General features: G+C 47.7%; 1 protein-coding gene across 2 annotated transcripts; it reads left to right on the top strand.

Moving 5' to 3' along the window:
* The first annotated feature begins 1,241 nt into the window (after positions 1–1,241).
* LOC139387910 (calcium/calmodulin-dependent protein kinase II alpha) lies at positions 1,242–16,062 on the top strand. Of its 2 annotated transcripts, none has more exons than XM_071134272.1 (6): positions 1,242–1,352; positions 5,101–5,149; positions 10,623–10,698; positions 13,146–13,240; positions 14,343–14,584; positions 15,264–16,062. In XM_071134272.1, the coding sequence occupies exons 1-5, from the start codon at positions 1,242–1,244 to the stop codon at positions 14,573–14,575; spliced, it is 564 nt and encodes a 187-aa protein (XP_070990373.1). In that variant the 3' UTR covers positions 14,576–14,584; positions 15,264–16,062. The 2 variants fall into 2 exon arrangements, with proteins under 2 accessions (XP_070990373.1, XP_070990372.1); XM_071134271.1 differs by having other exon boundaries at positions 14,343–14,571; positions 15,229–16,062.
* The last annotated feature ends 1,350 nt before the right edge of the window (positions 16,063–17,412 follow it).

The raw sequence follows: 17,412 nt of genomic DNA on the forward strand, positions 1-17,412 counted from the left end.
GGTTTTCTAAAATGTTCTTCTACCTCTTTTCATTTGACTGAGACTGTTGGCCTTTGCCCTCCTCTTTTCATTTGACAGACTGTTGGCCTCTTTTCATTTGACTGAGACTGTTGGCCTTTGCCATCCTCTTTTCATTTGACTGAGACTGTTGGCCTTTGCCCTCCTCTTTTCATTTGACAGACTGTTGGCCTCTTTTCATTTGACTGAGACTGTTGGCCTTTGCCCTCCTCTTTTCATTTGACTGAGACTGTTGGCCTTTGCCCTCCTCTTTTCATTTGACTGAGACTGTTGGCCTTTGCCCTCCTCTTTTCATTTGACAGACTGTTGGCCTCTTTTCATTTGACTGAGACTGTTGGCCTTTGCCATCCTCTTTTCATTTGACTGAGACTGTTGGCCTTTGCCCTCCTCTTTTCATTTGACTGAGACTGTTGGCCATGCCCTTTGCCCTCCTCTTTTCATTTGACAGAGACTGTTGGCCTTTGCCCTCCTCTTTTCATTTGACAGAGATTGTTGGCCTTTGCCCTCCTCTTTTCATTTGACTGAGACTGTTGGCCTCTTTTCATTTGACTGAGACTGTTGGCCTTTGCCCTCCACTTTTCATTTGACTGAGACTGTTGGCCTTTGCCCTCCTCTTTTCATTTTACTGAGACTGTTGGCCTTTCACCCTCCTCTTTTCATTTGACTGAGACTGTTGGCCTTTGCCCTCCTCTTTTCATTTGACTGAGACTGTTGGCCTTTGCCCTCCTCTTTTCATTTGACTGAGACTGTTGGCCTTTGCCCTCCTCTTTTCATTTGATTGAGACTGTTGGCCTTTACCCTCCTCTTTTCATTTGACTCAGACTGTTGGCCATGCCCTTCGCCCTCCTCTTTCCATTTGACTGAGACTGTTGGCCTTTGCCCTCCTCTTTCCATTTGACTGAGACTGTTGGCCTTTACCCTCCTCTTTTCATTTGACTGAGACTGTTGGCCTTTACCCTCCTCTTTTCATTTGACTCAGACTGTTGGCCATGCCCTTCGCCCTCCTCTTTCCATTTGACTGAGACTGTTGGCCTTTGCCCTCCTCTTTTCATTTGACTGAGACTGTTGGCCTTTGCCCTCCTCTTTCCATTTGACTGAGACTGTTGGCCTTTGCCCTCCTCTTTTCATTTGACTGAGACTGTTGGCCTTTGCCCTCCTCTTTTCATTTGACTGAGACTGTTGGCCTTTACCCTCCTCTTTTCATTTGACTGAGACTGTTGGCCATGCCCTTCGCCCTCGTCTTTTGGGCGTTAGTGCCCTTTTTCATCATCCTGTTTCTCTTTGTGTCCCGCGCAGGAGGTAACAAGGCCAACAAGAAGACTGATGGTGTGAAGGTAGGGCTCCAGCTCCACAGGGTTCTCTTCTCACCGTGGAGTAAGCCTGGCCTGGAGGAGGACTTTTGGGGTATATTACACCCGCTGTCCATAAAACATGATTTAAAAATGTGGCCGTTATTCAACATTTTGTGAAAGTTGAAAGCTATTTTCACCTTCTCTGCAAAACTGAATAAATCAAACATGCTCTTTGAAAAGGTAACATCACAGATCCAAGTAGTCAATGGGATTGTGGGAGTTTCAATGTCTACTACATTCTCTCTGAACACACCGGCTGGCCCCACCCAAAGCGTGTCCTCCAGTCCAGTCCAGTCCCAGGACAGTACTATGAGATATGTATCTAATGGGATTAGTGCTTTGACAGTTAATCTGTATCAAAGCCAGTAGGAGAGTCTGTCTGTTTATTTGTGTTGTTTGTGAGTGTTCCACTATTATAAGTGTGTTTCTGTAAGTTAGTCTGTGTGAGTTACTATATACATATATCAGGGATAGGCTCCACTGGTGGTACTCCCCCAGTTGCCGCTGGGGCCTTAAGGAGCAGCCGGTCCAGTCCAGGGTGTCTGATACAGTGATTAGTGGGGCATGCTGCTGACCATACAGCCCTGCTAGCTCTGCCTCATCAAAGACATTCCTCCCTGACCACAGCCCTGCCAGCTCTGCCATATCAAATACATTCCTCCCTGACCACAGCCCTGCCAGCTCTGCCTCATCAAAGACATTCCTCCCTGACCACAGCCCAGCCAGCTCTGCCTTATCAAAGACATTCCTCCCTGACCACAGCCCTGCCAGCTCTGCCTTATCAAAGACATTCCTCCCTGACCACAGCCCTGCCAGCTCTGCCTTATCAAAGACATTCCTCCCTGAACAAAGCCCTGCCAGCTCTGCCTTATCAAAGACATTCCTCCCTGACCACAGCCCTGCCAGCTCTGCCTCATCAAAGACATTCCTCCCTGACCACAGCCCTACCAGCTCTGCCTTATCAAAGACATTCCTCCCTGACCACAGCCCTACCAGCTCTGCCTTATCAAAGACATTCCTCCCTGACCACAGCCCTACCAGCTCTGCCTTATCAAAGACATTCCTCCCTGACCACAGCCCAGCCAGCTCTGCCTTATCAAAGACATTCCTCCCTGACCACAGCCCAGCCAGCTCTGCCTAATCAAAGACATTCCTCCCTGACCACAGCCCAGCCAGCTCTGCCTTATCAAAGACATTCCTCCCTGACCACAGCCCAGCCAGCTCTGCCTTATCAAATACATTCCTCCCTGACCACAGCCCAGCCAGCTCTGCCTTATCAAAGACATTCCTCCCTGACCACAGCCCAGCCAGCTCTGCCTTATCAAAGACATTCCTCCCTGACCACAGCCCTACCAGCTCTGCCTCATCAAAGACATTCCTCCCTGACCACAGCCCTGCCAGCTCTGCCTTATCAAAGACATTCCTCCCTGACCACAGCCCTGCCAGCTCTGCCTTATCAAAGACATTCCTCCCTGACCACAGCCCTACCAGCTCTGCCTCATCAAAGACATTCCTCCCTGACCACAGCCCTGCCAGCTCTGCCTTATCAAAGACATTCCTCCCTGACCACAGCCCAGCCAGCTCTGCCTTATCAAAGACATTCCTCCCTGACCACAGCCCTGCCAGCTCTGCCTTATCAAAGACATTCCTCCCTGACCACAGCCCTACCAGCTCTGCCTTATCAAAGACATTCCTCCCTGACCACAGCCCTACCAGGCCCAGAGGTTTCCTACACTACACACCGCCACACCGCCACATCGCCACAACCGCCACACCACCACAATCGCCACACCACCACAACCACTGCCACAAGGGCCACACCGCCACAACCGCTACAAGGGCCAGACCTCCACAACTGTCATACCACCACAACTGTCATACCGCCACAACCGTCATACCGCCACAGCCGCCACACCGCCACAACCACCACAAGCATCACACCACCACAACCGTCACACCACCACAACTGCCACACCGCCACAACCGTCACACCACCACAACAAGGGCCACACCGCCACAACCCCCACAACCGTCACACCGCCACAACCGCCAGAACCGTCACACCGCCACAACCGCCAGAACCTTCACACTACCACAACCGCCACAACTGCCACTAGGGCCACACCACCACAACCGTCACAACCGCCACAACAGCCACACCGCCACAACCGCCACAACCGCCACACCGCCACAACCGCCACAACCGCCACAACCGCCACAACCGCTACACAGCCACAACCACCACACCGTCACAACCGCCACAACCGCCACACCGCCACAACCGCCACAACTGCCACAACCGCCACACCGCCACAACCGCCACACCGCCACACCGCCACAACCGCCACAACCGCCACAACCGCCACACTGTTCGCCGACCAGACTGCTCACAGAGGTGTCCTGGGGAGATGACAAAGGCAGCGTTGGCAACACGAACCCCAAACACACACACACACACACACATCCTGAGCCTCAAACCCACATACATGTCCTCCCTCTGCAGCATGGAGGTGTCCCTCTCCTCCCTCTGCAGCATGGAGGTGTCTTTCTACTCCCCCCACAGCATGGAGGTGTCCCTCTCCTCCCTCCACAGCATGGAGGTGTCCCTCTCCTCCCTCCGCAGCATGGAGGTGTCCCTCTCCTCCCTCCGCAGCATGGAGGTGTCCCTCTCCTCCCTCTGCAGCATGGAGGTGTCTTTCTACTCCCTCCGCAGCATGGAGGTGTCCCTCTCCTCCCTCCGCAGCATGGAGGTGTCCCTCTCCTCCCTCCACAGCATGGAGGTGTCCCTCTCCTCCCTCCGTAGCATGGAGGTGTCCCTCTCCTCCCTCCGCAGCATGGAGGTGTCCCTCTCCTCCCTCCGCAGCATGGAGGTGTCCCTCTCCTCCCTCCGCAGCATGGAGGTGTCCCTCTCCTCCCTCCGTAGCATGGAGGTGTCCCTCTCCTCCCTCCGCAGCATGGAGGTGTCCCTCTCCTCCCTCCGTAGCATGGAGGTGTCCCTCTCCTCCCTCCGCAGCATGGAGGTGTCCCTCTCCTCCCTCCGTAGCATGGAGGTGTCCCTCTCCTCCCTCCGCAGCATGGAGGTGTCCCTCTCCTCCCTCTGCAGCATGGAGGTGTCCCTCTTCTCCCTCTGTCGCTCCCTGGCGTCTCCATCTCATCCGGTGTGTTCCTGTCTAACCTCTTCTCATTTCTCTTCCAGAAAAGGAAGTCCAGTTCCAGCGTCCAGCTGATGGTGAGTGTGATATTCCCCACTCTCTTGACCACGCCTCTCGGCCACGCCTCTCGGCCACGCCTCTCGGCTTTCCACCTAACAGGGAAAGTGATAATAGCTTTAAAAAATCCAAACGAACCAATGAACAAGCGAATAAAGCTGTCATTCAAAATGGAGCTGGACTTTCTTTTTGTTTTTGTGTGTGACCATCCCATCTCCAATGTTGCCTAATCCCGATGCTTTTTGATATGCTCTTGGGGGTTCATTGTGAGGGTAATACATCTCTCCTTCTCTAGGTGTTTCCCTCCCTCCCATATCTCACCCTACTCCTAACCAGCTAGACCTCAGTAATATCCAAACAGCCCGTTCTCTCTCTCTTAAAGGTGCAGACAGGAAGGCAGCTGTCTGTCTGTTGGAGGTGTGTGTTGTGTTGACCTGGCTCTTCCACTTCCTGGTGTGGAGAGAATACCACTTTCTATGATTGAGTGTGAATCTCTAAACCCGTCTGTGTGTCGTTTCTAGGAATCCTCTGAAAGCACCAACACCACTATTGAGGACGAAGACACCAGAGGTAAGGTTCTCCCCTCCTCTCACTTCTCATCGCCTCACCACTAGCAGTCTGGACATGTTAATAGGACAGGGCGACAGCTGGCAGGGGGAATAGAGCTCTGCTAAACTAAACAGATATCCTACAGGGGTCACATATGTTGCACACACTCACATATTAAGCTGTTGAGAAGTGGCTTTCTCTGGCTCAGGAAGTGATACTCGATAATGCTAAAAATAACCCTAAAACCAGCACAACACTGCTGTGGATAGGTTCACTCTTACTTCAGTTACAGTCCATTTACATGACTGACAACCGAACAGAGGGGGAGAACAGATTGACAATCTCTGCCTTGTGTTTTTCGAGAAGGGTCTACCATGACGATTGGCTACTGTGAAAACATTTCAGTTAATGAAGCAATGCAAATAGCAACTGTATGGAATTCTATTTAATAGCTTGACTGAGGCAGTACTCTCATGAATGAATACGAGTAAGTCAGTTCTATAACGGCTGGTGGTGGAGTTGCATTGCTGTTGCTTATGCCAGTCTGAGCATCCGTGTTCTATGGAATGGGAATAAATAGATTGAAAGCCTGTCTTTTCTCTTGTCAGTAAACCTTACACCTCTTACTAAGAGACGGGCCTGCTGTGAGGTGTAATGCTCCTCTTTGACTACAGCAGCTCATTGATCTTTAGGAATCTTTAGGAAACACTTTATCTCCTCCTACAAGAGTGATTCGAGAAAATGTCATTGTGATTTCTCCAGACAGGAGGGAGATGCATCTGGCAGAGCTGCAATTAGAGCGATGCAGAGAAACTGTGTAGGTGGAGAGTGGGCGATGCAGAGACACTGTGTAGGTGGAGAGTGGGCGATGCAGAGACACTGTGTAGGTGGAGAGTGGGCGATTCAGAGAAACTGTGTAGGTGGAGAGTGGGCGATGCAGAGAAACTGTGTAGGTGGAGAGCGGGCGATGCAGAGACACTGTGTAGGTGGAGAGTGGGCGATTCAGAGAAACTGTGTAGGTAGAGAGTGGGCGATGCAGAGAAACTGTGTAGGTGGAGAGTGGGCGATGCAGAGACACTGTGTAGGTGGAGAGTGGGCGATGCAGAGACACTGTGTAGGTGGAGAGTGGGCGATGCAGAGACACTGTATAGATGGAGAGTGGGCGATGCAGAAAAACTGTGTAGGTGGAGAGTGGGCGATGCAGAGACACTGTGTAGGTGGAGAGTGGGCGATGCAGAAAAACTGTGTAGGTGGAGAGTGGGCGATGCAGAGAAACTGTGTAGGTGGAGAGTGGGCGATGCAGAGACACTGTGTAGGTGGAGAGTGGGCGATGCAGAGAAACTGTGTAGGTGGAGAGTGGGCGATGCAGAGACACTGTGTAGGTGGAGAGTGGGCGATGCAGAGAAACTGTGTAGGTGGAGAGTGGGCGAGACGACAGATACAACAATGATCTCTGCAGTGGTTGAAGGTGTTGGGAGGGGGGTTGAAGGAAGGTTAGAGAGAGAGAGAGAGAGAGAGAGAGAGAGAGAGAGAGAGAGAGAGAGAGAGAGAGAGAGAGAGAGAGAGAGAGAGAGAGAGAGAGAGAGAGAGAGAGAGAGAGAGAGAGAGAGAGAGAGAGAGAGAGAGAGAGAGAGAGAGAGAGAGAGAGAGAGAGAGAGAGAGAGAGAGAGAGAGAGAGAGAGAGATATGAAAGATGAAATACTTCCTAAAGTGCATGACCAGGGATATAAACATGTGTACTAGATAATTTGTTAGCTTTGACAGTCAATCACTGGCATAGTCTCTAATAGCTACTGTATGTCAAATATCATCTGCATTCTACTGATTTCTAGGTAGTTCGAATTCTCTCAGTTCTGTACTTACTGAAGAGAAAGAGGGAGTTAGGAGGACAAACTCTGAGGATGTAACCCTCTGTGAGCGTCCCCTCTTCACCATATGCAAGGCACGACCTTGCTTTCCCAACTCTGAGCTGCAACCCAGAGCTGGTGGGAGTGAAGCTCTCTCTGCTGGCACAGTGCATCTCTCAGCGTGGGCAGAGAACAGCCCCCTCACACTCAACAAAGCACTGAGAGGCAGCAGGCAGACACACACACACACAAACAGACAACACACACACATGCACACATCCCAGGTCTGTACAAAAGGTCTACAAAGCTAAATATAAACTGTTGCTATACAGCAGGAACAACTCATTTATTTCTTCCAGTGCCAGGAATACTGCAGTCCTACAGTCCTACAGTCCCAGTCCTACAGTCCTACAGTCCTACAGTCCTACAGTCCCAGTCCTACAGTCCTACAGTCCTAGTCCTACAGTCCTACAGTCCTACAGTCCTACAGTCCTAGTCCTACAGTCCTACAGTCCTACAGTCCTAGTCCTACAGTCCTACAGTCCCAGTCCTACAGTCCTGCAGTCCTACAGTCCTACAGTCCTACAGTCCTAGTCCTGCAGTCCTACAGTCCTACAGTCCTACAGTCCTACAGTCCTACAGTCCTAGTCCTACAGTCCTACAGTCCTACAGTCCTACAGTCCTACAGTCCTACAGTCCTAGTCCTGCAGTCCTACAGTCCTACAGTCCTACAGTCCTACAGTCCCAGTCCTACAGTCCTACAGTCCTACAGTCCTTCAGTCCAATCCTACAGTCCTACAGTCCTACAGTCCTAGTCCTACAGTCCTACAGTCCTACAGTCCTACAGTCCTAGTCCTGCAGTCCTACAGTCCTACAGTCCTACAGTCCTACAGTCCAAGTCCTACAGTCCTACAGTCCTACAGTCCTACAGTCCTACAGTCCTACAGTCCTAGTCCTACAGTCCTACAGTCCTACAGTCCTACAGTCCTAGTCCTACGGTCCTACAGTCCTAGTCCTGCAGTCCTACAGTCCTACAGTCCTACAGTCCTAGTCCTAAAGTCCTACAGTCCTACAGTCCTGCAGTCCTACAGTCCTACAGTCCTACAGTCCTACAGTCCTAGTCCTACAGTCCTACAGTCCTACAGTCCTACAGTCCTACAGTCCTAGTCCTACAGTCCTACAGTCCCAGTCCTACAGTCCTACAGTCCTACAGTCCTACAGTCCTACAGTCCTAGTCCTGCAGTTCTACAGTCCTACAGTCCTACAGTCCTACAGTCCTACAGTCCTACAGTCCTAGTCCTGCAGTCCTACAGTCCTATAGTCCTACAGTCCTACAGTCCTACAGTCCCAGTCCTACAGTCCTACAGTCCTACAGTCCTACAGTCCTACAGTCCTACAGTCCTAGTCCTACAGTCCTACAGTCACAGTCCTACAGTCCTACAGTCCTACAGTCCTACAGTCCTACAGTCCTACAGTCCTAGTCCTACAGTCCTACAGTCCTACAGTCCTACAGTCCAAGTCCTACAGTCCTACAGTCCTACAGTCCTACAGTCCTACAGTCCTAGTCCTACAGTCCTACAGTCCTACAGTCCTACAGTCCTAGTCCTACAGTCCTACAGTCCTAGTCCTGCAGTCCTACAGTCCTACAGTCCTACAGTCCTACAGTCCTACAGTCCTACAGTCCTAGTCCTACAGTCCTACAGTCCTAGTCCTGCAGTCCTACAGTCCTACAGTCCTACAGTCCTAGTCCTACAGTCCTACAGTCCTACAGTCCTACAGTCCTACAGTCCTAGTCCTACAGTCCTAGTCCTACAGTCCTACAGTCCTACAGTCCTACAGTCCAAGTCCTACAGTCCTACAGTCCTACAGTCCTACAGTCCTACAGTCCTAGTCCTACAGTCCTACAGTCCTACAGTCCTACAGTCCTACAGTCCTAGTCCTACAGTCCTACAGTCCTAGTCCTGCAGTCCTACAGTCCTACAGTCCTAGTCCTACAGTTCTACAGTCCTACAGTCCTACAGTCCTACGGTCCTACAGTCCAAGTCCTACAGTCCTACAGTCCTAGTCCTACAGTCCTACAGTCCTACATTCCTACAGTCTTAGTCCTACAGTCCTACAGTCCTACAGTCCTACAGTCCTACAGTCCTACAGTCCCAGTCCTACAGTCCTACAGTCCTACAGTCCTAGTCCTGCAGTCCTACAGTCCTACAGTCCTACAGTCCTACAGTCCTACAGTTCTAGTCCTACAGTCCTACAGTCCTACAGTCCTAGTCCTACAGTCCTACAGTCCTAGTCCTACAGTCCTACAGTCCTACAGTCCTAGTCCTACAGTCCTACAGTCCTACAGTCCTACAGTCCTAGTCCTACAGTCCTACAGTCCTACAGTCCTACAGTCCTAGTCCTACAGTCCTACAGTCCTACAGTCCTACAGTCCTACAGTCCTACAGTCCTAGTCCTACAGTCCTACAGTCCTACAGTCCTACAGTCCTACAGTCCTACAGTCCTAGTCCTACAGTCCTACAGTCCTAGTCCTGCAGTCCTACAGTCCTACAGTCCTACAGTCCTACAGTCCTAGTCCTGCAGTCCTACAGTCCTACAGTCCTACAGTCCTACAGTCCTAGTCCTACAGTCCTAGTCCTACAGTCCTACAGTCCTACAGTCCTACAGTCCTACAGTCCTAGTCCTGCAGTCCTACAGTCCTACAGTCCTACAGTCCTACAGTCCTACAGTCCTAGTCCTGCAGTCCTACAGTCCTACAGTCCTACAGTCCTACAGTCCTACAGTCCTACAGTCCTACAGTCCTAGTCCTGCAGTCCTACAGTCCTACAGTCCTACAGTCCTACAGTCCTACAGTCCTAGTCCTACAGTCCTACAGTCCTACAGTCCTACAGTCCTACAGTCCTAGTCCTGCAGTCCTACAGTCCTACAGTCCTACAGTCCTACAGTCCTACAGTCCTACAGTCCTAGTCCTGCAGTCCTACAGTCCTACAGTCCTACAGTCCTACAGTCCTACAGTCCTAGTCCTACAGTCCTACAGTCCTACAGTCCTACAGTCCTACAGTCCTACAGTCCTAGTCCTACAGTCCTACAGTCCTATTCATCATGGTGCTTGTTGTCAGCAGTTCTCAGTATAGAGCTGCGTGCCAGAACGGTGTGTCAGAATGGTGTCAGAACGGTGTGTCAGAGCTGTGTGTCAGAATGGTGTCAGAGCTGTGTGCCATAACGGTGTGTCAGAACGGTGTGGCAGAGCTGTGTGTCAAAACGGTGTGTCAGAGCTGGGTTTCAGAATGGTGTGTCGGTGTTGTGTGTCAGAACGGTGTGGCAGAGCTGTGTGTCAGAACGGTGTGGCAGTGCAGTGTGTCAGAACGGTGTGGCAGTGCAGTGTGTCAGAACGGTGTGGCAGTGCTGTGTGTCAGAACGATGTGGCAGTGCTGTGTGTCAGAACGATGTGGCAGTGCTGTGTGTCAGAACGATGTGGCAGTGCTGTGTGTCAGAACGATGTGTCAGAGCTGTGTGTCAGAACGGTGTGGCAGTGCAGTGTGTCAGAACGGTGTGTCAGAGCTGTGTGTCAGAACGGTGTGTCAGAACGGTGTGTCGGTGTTGTGTGTCAGAACGGTGTGTCAGAGCGGTGTGTCTATGTTTCACAGTGAGGAAACAGGAGATCATCAAGGTAACAGAGCAGCTCATAGAAGCCATCAGCAATGGAGACTTTGAGAGCTACACGTAAGTAAACAGTACACATACTGCACCCATTCACTCACTGTTCACTCACTGTTCACTCACTGTTCACTCACTGTTCCCTCACTGTTCACTTACTGTTCACTCACAGTTGAAGACATGTTGAATAATAATGACTATATAAAAGATCATGCACTATATAGTCAAAATGTGTCAAATATGTACATTGAAAACACAATGTTAAAAGCACTCTGTGTGTGTAACTAGTTCCACATAACATATGAGACAAATTGAGCAAACGCATCATTTTTAATATACAGTATTTTTGCCTATGTTTTCTCATGTTGGAGTTAAGTTTGGCTCAACTAAAAATCTTAAGTTCAGGTAACAAAAGTTGAGTAAACAAACAAAAAGGCTGTGGAACCAGTTACTTAATAATAATTAGTTGAAGCAACTAGATGGGTGTTTAAAAAAAACAAGTGTTAGCTATTCAAAATGTTCAGTCCTATAAGGCCATATTAAGGCTGAGAAAATATCTATCTTATTGAGAACCTACCTCACACATTTATGGGAGCCTAGTATTTTTTATTTGACATGTAAAGGGCCTATACTCATTGATGCCAATTACAACAATGTTGACAATCAACACTCCAAACATATTGAGCAACACTGGATATTTTTGTGTGTGTTACTTTTACTCGTTACTGTAGCCTATGCTATTAAATAATCTGTAGAATCAATCCACAATGGACTAGGACTAGAACATTCCGTGCCCCCAGCCGAATTGGAGTTGATGACAACGCAAAGATCGTCAATAACCTACAGAGCTGGAGACAAGCACATCCATGGAATGCCTTGAATGGCCAGTGAGTGGCCAAGCCCTCGTCACACGTACAACTTGTTTATTCATCAAAACCCAGCACTTTCACGGCACCGCCAGCTATTGCACTCATAATAACGGCTGTGAAAATAGCTAAAATATTTCGGACACACCCCTGAACCTATAGCACTACCTCCAGCGCTTAGATTTACCATAAGTTACGTTTGTTAAAATAGATCCCTCTGTGTGAACCATATGAATAACAAGGCCATATTTCATTCAACTCTAGCTGATGCAGCTCTGAGTAAACAGTAAATGTCTATATCCCAATAGCCTATCTGAAGTGTTTGAGTAGTGTGACCCTCCCACAAGCCCACTACACCATGACAGATATAGTCCTATTCAGCAGCAGTTTGCCTCCAGACTTAGCATCCTGAGGGGAGTAACAACACCCCAGCCTGTCCGTCACTTGTCTGTCACATCTTGGAGCATCTGTTCAAATCCAAGGGAGTAAAATTCCCATCCAGGGCAGGAGGGATCGTTTTTGCTGTGGTTGTTATAGTTCCACAGTCATGATAACGCTGTCTGCCAATTACAAAGGCCTGGAAAGAATCTGCTCCCTGCACGCTCCACCCTTTTACAACCATTCAGCGATCTGCCATGGACACACGAAACACTGCCATTTTTCCACAGTATGGAGTCACATGTGCCAAAATACTATGTGAGCAGTAATACTGCATGGAGGGTCAGCCTCGTCGCTTCACTGAATCATTCCAAAGAGCAGTAATACTGCATGGAGGGTCAGCCTCGTCGCTTCACTGAAACATTCCAAAGAGCAGTAACACTGCATGGAGGGTCAGCCTCGCCGCTTCACTGAAGCATTCCAAAGAGCAGTAATACTGCATGGAGGGTCAGCCTCGTCGCTTCACTGAAACATTCCAAAGAGCAGTAACACTGCATGGAGGGTCAGCCTCGTCGCTTCACTGAAGCATTCCAAAGAGCAGTAATACTGCATGGAGGGTCAGCCTCGTCGCTTCACTGAAGCATTCCAAAGAGCAGTAATACTGCATGGAGGGTCAGCCTCGTCGCTTCACTGAAACATTCCAAAGAGCAGTAATACTGCATGGAGGGTCAGCCTCGTCGCTTCACTGAAACATTCCAAAGAGCAGTAATACTGCATGGAGGGTCAGCCTCGTTGTTTCACTGAAACATTCCAAAGAGCAGTAATACTGCATGGAGGGTCAGCCTCGTCGCTTCACTGAAGCATTGCAAAGAGCAGTAATACTGCATGGAGGGTCAGCCTCGTCGCTTCACTGAAACATTCCAAAGAGCAGTAATACTGCATGGAGGGTCAGCCTCGTCGCTTCACTGAAACATTCCAAAGAGCAGTAATACTGCATGGAGGGTCAGCCTCGTTGTTTCACTGAAACATTCCAAAGAGCAGTAATACTGCATGGAGGGTCAGCCTCGTCGCTTCACTGAAGCATTGCAAAGAGCAGTAATACTGCATGGAGGGTCAGCCTCGTCGCTTCACTGAAGCATTGCAAAGAGCAGTAATACTGCATGGAGGGTCAGCCTCTTCAACCCATACTCTTTTTCTCTCCTGTTGTCTCACTGTCTCCATCCCTGACTCATATCTGTCTGCTTCTCTCTCTCTCTCTCCCCCCTATAGTAAGATGTGTGACCCCAGTGTGACAGCATTTGAGCCAGAAGCTCTTGGTAATCTGGTGGAAGGCCTGGACTTCCATCGCTTCTACTTTGAGAACTGTAAGTTGCATTGCTCTCTCCTTGCCTTCCTCCCTCCCTCACTCCTACTATATAAATTTCAAAATTCAAATTTTACATTATACACAGACAGTTTCAAGCTACAGGAAACCTGTGTTGAATTGTTTGGGATATATCATCAAATCCCAGAGCTGTACACAGACAGGAGGGCTGCAAAACTCTTGCTATACAGCACTAACAACTCATTTACACTCCCAGTGAAGGGGGAGTATACATATTATACACACTATAGTATAATTAAGCAATAAGGCATGATGGGTTGTGGTATATGGACAACATACCACGGCTAAGGGCTGTTCTTCCTGGATACAACCCTTAGCCGTGGTATATTGGCCACATACCACAAACCCCCCAGAGATGCCATATTGCTATTATAAACTGGTTTCCAATGTAAGTAAGACAGTAAAAATAAATGTTTTGTCATACCTGTGGTATACGGTCTGATATACCACAGCTGTCAGCCAATCAGCATTCAGGGCTTGAACCACCCAGTTTATAATATCTTTTTTGGAATATGCTTTAATAGTCCTTTATATGTGCTCATAAGCTCTAGCTTATGATTTCCATAATAGGTAACAAAATGTAATTTCTATTTCATGAGATGTGGTTAGGATTACAGGAAGTTGTGGAGAACAGAACCTTGGGGCCATTATCTGTAAGTGAATGCAGTGTTCATTAGCTCCTACAGTGGCTGCAGACTGAATGCTTTTGGCTCATTGTGATGAGTAATGGATGAACCTGCTCCACTCTAATCCTCTCTTATCAGCCACTGTTCTCCCAGCGAGAGGAAACAGCTCCAATGGGCCTGATTGGACTGATTGGGAAAATGACAGAGCAAGGAAGAGAGAAAGAAAGGAAGAGAGAAATTAAAGAAGAGAGAAATGGAGAGAAACATAACGAGAGTGAAATGAATTAACCCTCTCAAATATGAATTCTGTAAAGCATTGGTAAAGGAACAGCATCATCATCAGTGAGAGAGACTATGGCATACCTAGTCATAAACCAGTGTGATAACTCCTTCAGTCATAGAATGACTTATTCATTGACTGACTGTTGTCTTGTGTGCATGTTACTCCTCCCCCAGTGTGGTCTAAGAACAGTAAGCCTGTCCACACCACCATCCTGAACCCCCACATCCACCTTATCGGGGAGGAAGCTGCCTGCATCGCCTATATCCGCATCACCCAGTACATCGACACCAACGGCATGCCCCGCACCGCCCAGTCTGAGGAGACACGCATCTGGCACCGCCGTGACGGCAAGTGGCAGATAGTCCACTTCCACCGCTCTGGATCACCCTCCGCCATCACCAAGTAAGCCAGTGTGGTGAGTGTCTCCTCACCTCTCCTCTACTCTCTATACTGGAAACACTCAGCTGGTGGGAGATGTATCTATTTAATATTGGCCTGCCATCTGGTGGAAGTTGTAGCTATTTAATATAGGCCTGACATCTAGTGGGAGATGTAGCTATTTAATAAAGGCCTGACATTATAACCTGCCCAGGGACTCCGGTTTAAAATTATCCGTCTGGCTAAAACCGGCACTTTTACTGAAACGTTGATTAATGTGCACTGTCCCTGTAAAAATAAAATAAACTCGAACTCAAACATCTGTTGGGAGATGTAGCTATTTAATATAGGCCTGCTATCTGGCGGGAGTTGTAGCTATTTAATATAGGCCTGCTATCTGGTGGGAGTTGTAGCTATTTAATATAGGCCTGCTATCTGGTGGGAGTTGTAGCTATTTAATATAGGCCTGCTATCTGGTGGGAGATGCAGCTATTTAATATAGGCCTGCTATCTGGCGGGAGATGTAGCTATTTAATATAGGCCTGCTATCTAGTGGGAGATGTAGCTATTTAATATGGGCCTGCTTGTACTCAATGCCAGAGATTCTGTAGCTGTACAGTCATAGGCTTCTGTAATAAGGGTCAGTTTTCTCTTATTCCCTACTATTTGTTGTTGAATGAGGTCAGGCAATCTCTCGTCTTCCCCTCTGACCCCAGCTGAGCTCTAGAGCAGGAGGGTTTGAGTGAGACGTCTGTCTGAGTGACACCGGTGGGTTACCAGCCGGCTTCATGGGGACACAGAGGGACTCCCACCGACCGGCCTGAGGAACCACGAGCCCGCCCGCCCGCACGCACGCCACATCTCATCTCTTTACTTGAAATCAGTTTATGTCTCCTCTCATATCCGTCACAAGCAAATCACATTAGGCTCACACTATGTCACTCTCTCATGTATGTATTGTATATGCTGTGTGTGTCAGGAACATTTTAGCCTTGTTATGCTGTCTCTCCGCTCGTTCTTCTCTGACCTTCTTGGTTCTTGTCATACTACAGTACTTTGCAGAGTCACAATTAGTACAAATGGATCTATGAGTAGGATTCAATCTGTAAAATATAGCCGAGGGAAGTAGGGATACTGAGTGTGCAGATTTTTTATAATCCCCACAAAATTTGTGAACTAGGCCTTTATTACTCCTGTTTGCAGAGCAGAGAAATCCCCCTCCCCTCAATAAAAATTATCCTCAGCCACACCCCCCACCCCCCTAAACATCTTCCCTCGGCTCTAAAGCGCTCGCAGTAATCGGCACCTACAGTTTTCCTTACACTTAAATGTTTTTACTCAACAATGCTCCATCAACAATGCTCCCTCAACAATGCTCCCTCAACAATGCTCCCTCAACAATGCTCCCTCAACAATGCTCCCTCAACAATGCTCCCTCAACAATGCTCCCTCAACAATGCAGTATATTGATATTTAATAATAACATTAAAAGTACAGTCAGAAATAACGAGTAATAGTAATAGTAAGATAAATATGTACATAATAGAACATAATACTGTACGTAGGAGAGCATCATAGCACTTCTTTAGGTTCTTCCAATGAGGACTGAGGGTATATACCATATATCTTCCTCACTTTTTATTGTTGTCAATACAAACCCCCTCTCGCTTGTTAGAGCAGTTGAACTTACTTGCAGCGGACAGTGTAAACTACAGTATTCTGCCTACTTCAGAGTAAGAAGCAATTTAAAAAGACCACTAACACTGCCCCAGGATTTTCTGCAATAAGTTAGATTGGTGTTTTTATACTAAATAGTGTGTTCTTCTGATAAAGATTTGTTGTGGATTTAAAAATGACAATTCATTTTAGAGACTTTGTTTTATCTATTTCGTCACTCTCCAGTGTTAATATCACTGTTTATTGATGTCCCATTCCCTCTATTTCATCACTCTCCAGTGTTAATATCACTGTTTATTGCATGCAAGTATATACATGAGCTTTGGATCTCTCTGCTTGTGTTTCTAGTTCTCAAATCTGTCAAATGTGATATTTCAGATGTACTCTCAGAGATGTATAAATACTTGTATCTTTTTACTGTTCGAAGAATGTCAAAACGGGACAAAAAAGAACATGACATTGCCTCTTAACTGCAGTATGTTTCCCTGTGTGTTAATAATAAATGCCTCACAGAATATTTGATTGTGCGTTGAAAAACTGCCAGATATAAATTTGATTGAAACAAAACGTGTTTACTATTGGCAGTTCAACACAGATTTATATCAAACTTTGTACTGTAAAGCAATTTGTGAAAAATCTGCTGAAAAGGATAAAAGATGAACCACAACAGCCAAATCCTCTGTGTATGCTTTCTAGAACTGATTCTACAGATTGAATACTTGTTTTATACAGTAGTTTAGTATTTTAGTGTAAATGGCCAGGCCTACAGCCTACTGGTTTAAAACTTCCATCACACTGCTGCTCTGATGTTGCTGTTTCTTTCCTGGCACCATTGAACGGAGCACATTGAGGACCTTATGGTACTGTATAGGAGTTATTGTAGTATTTATGTTATTCTGGATATGAGACGCTTACTTTATATTATTCTGGATGTGAGATGCTTACTTTATATTATTCTGGATATGAGACGCTTTCTTTATATTATTCTGGATGTGAGACGCTTTCTTTATATTATTCTGGATGTGAGACGCTTTCTTTATATTATTCTGGATGTGAGATGCTTTCTTTATATTATTCTGGATGTGAGATGCTTTCTTTATATTATTCTGGATGTGAGATGCTTTCTTTATATTATTCTGGATATGAGACGCTTTCTTTATATTATTCTGGATATGTGAAGCTTTCTTT

Source organism: Oncorhynchus clarkii, chromosome 29 (genome assembly GCF_045791955.1).
Source record: "Oncorhynchus clarkii lewisi isolate Uvic-CL-2024 chromosome 29, UVic_Ocla_1.0, whole genome shotgun sequence".
Taxonomy (NCBI): Eukaryota; Metazoa; Chordata; class Actinopteri; order Salmoniformes; family Salmonidae; genus Oncorhynchus; species Oncorhynchus clarkii.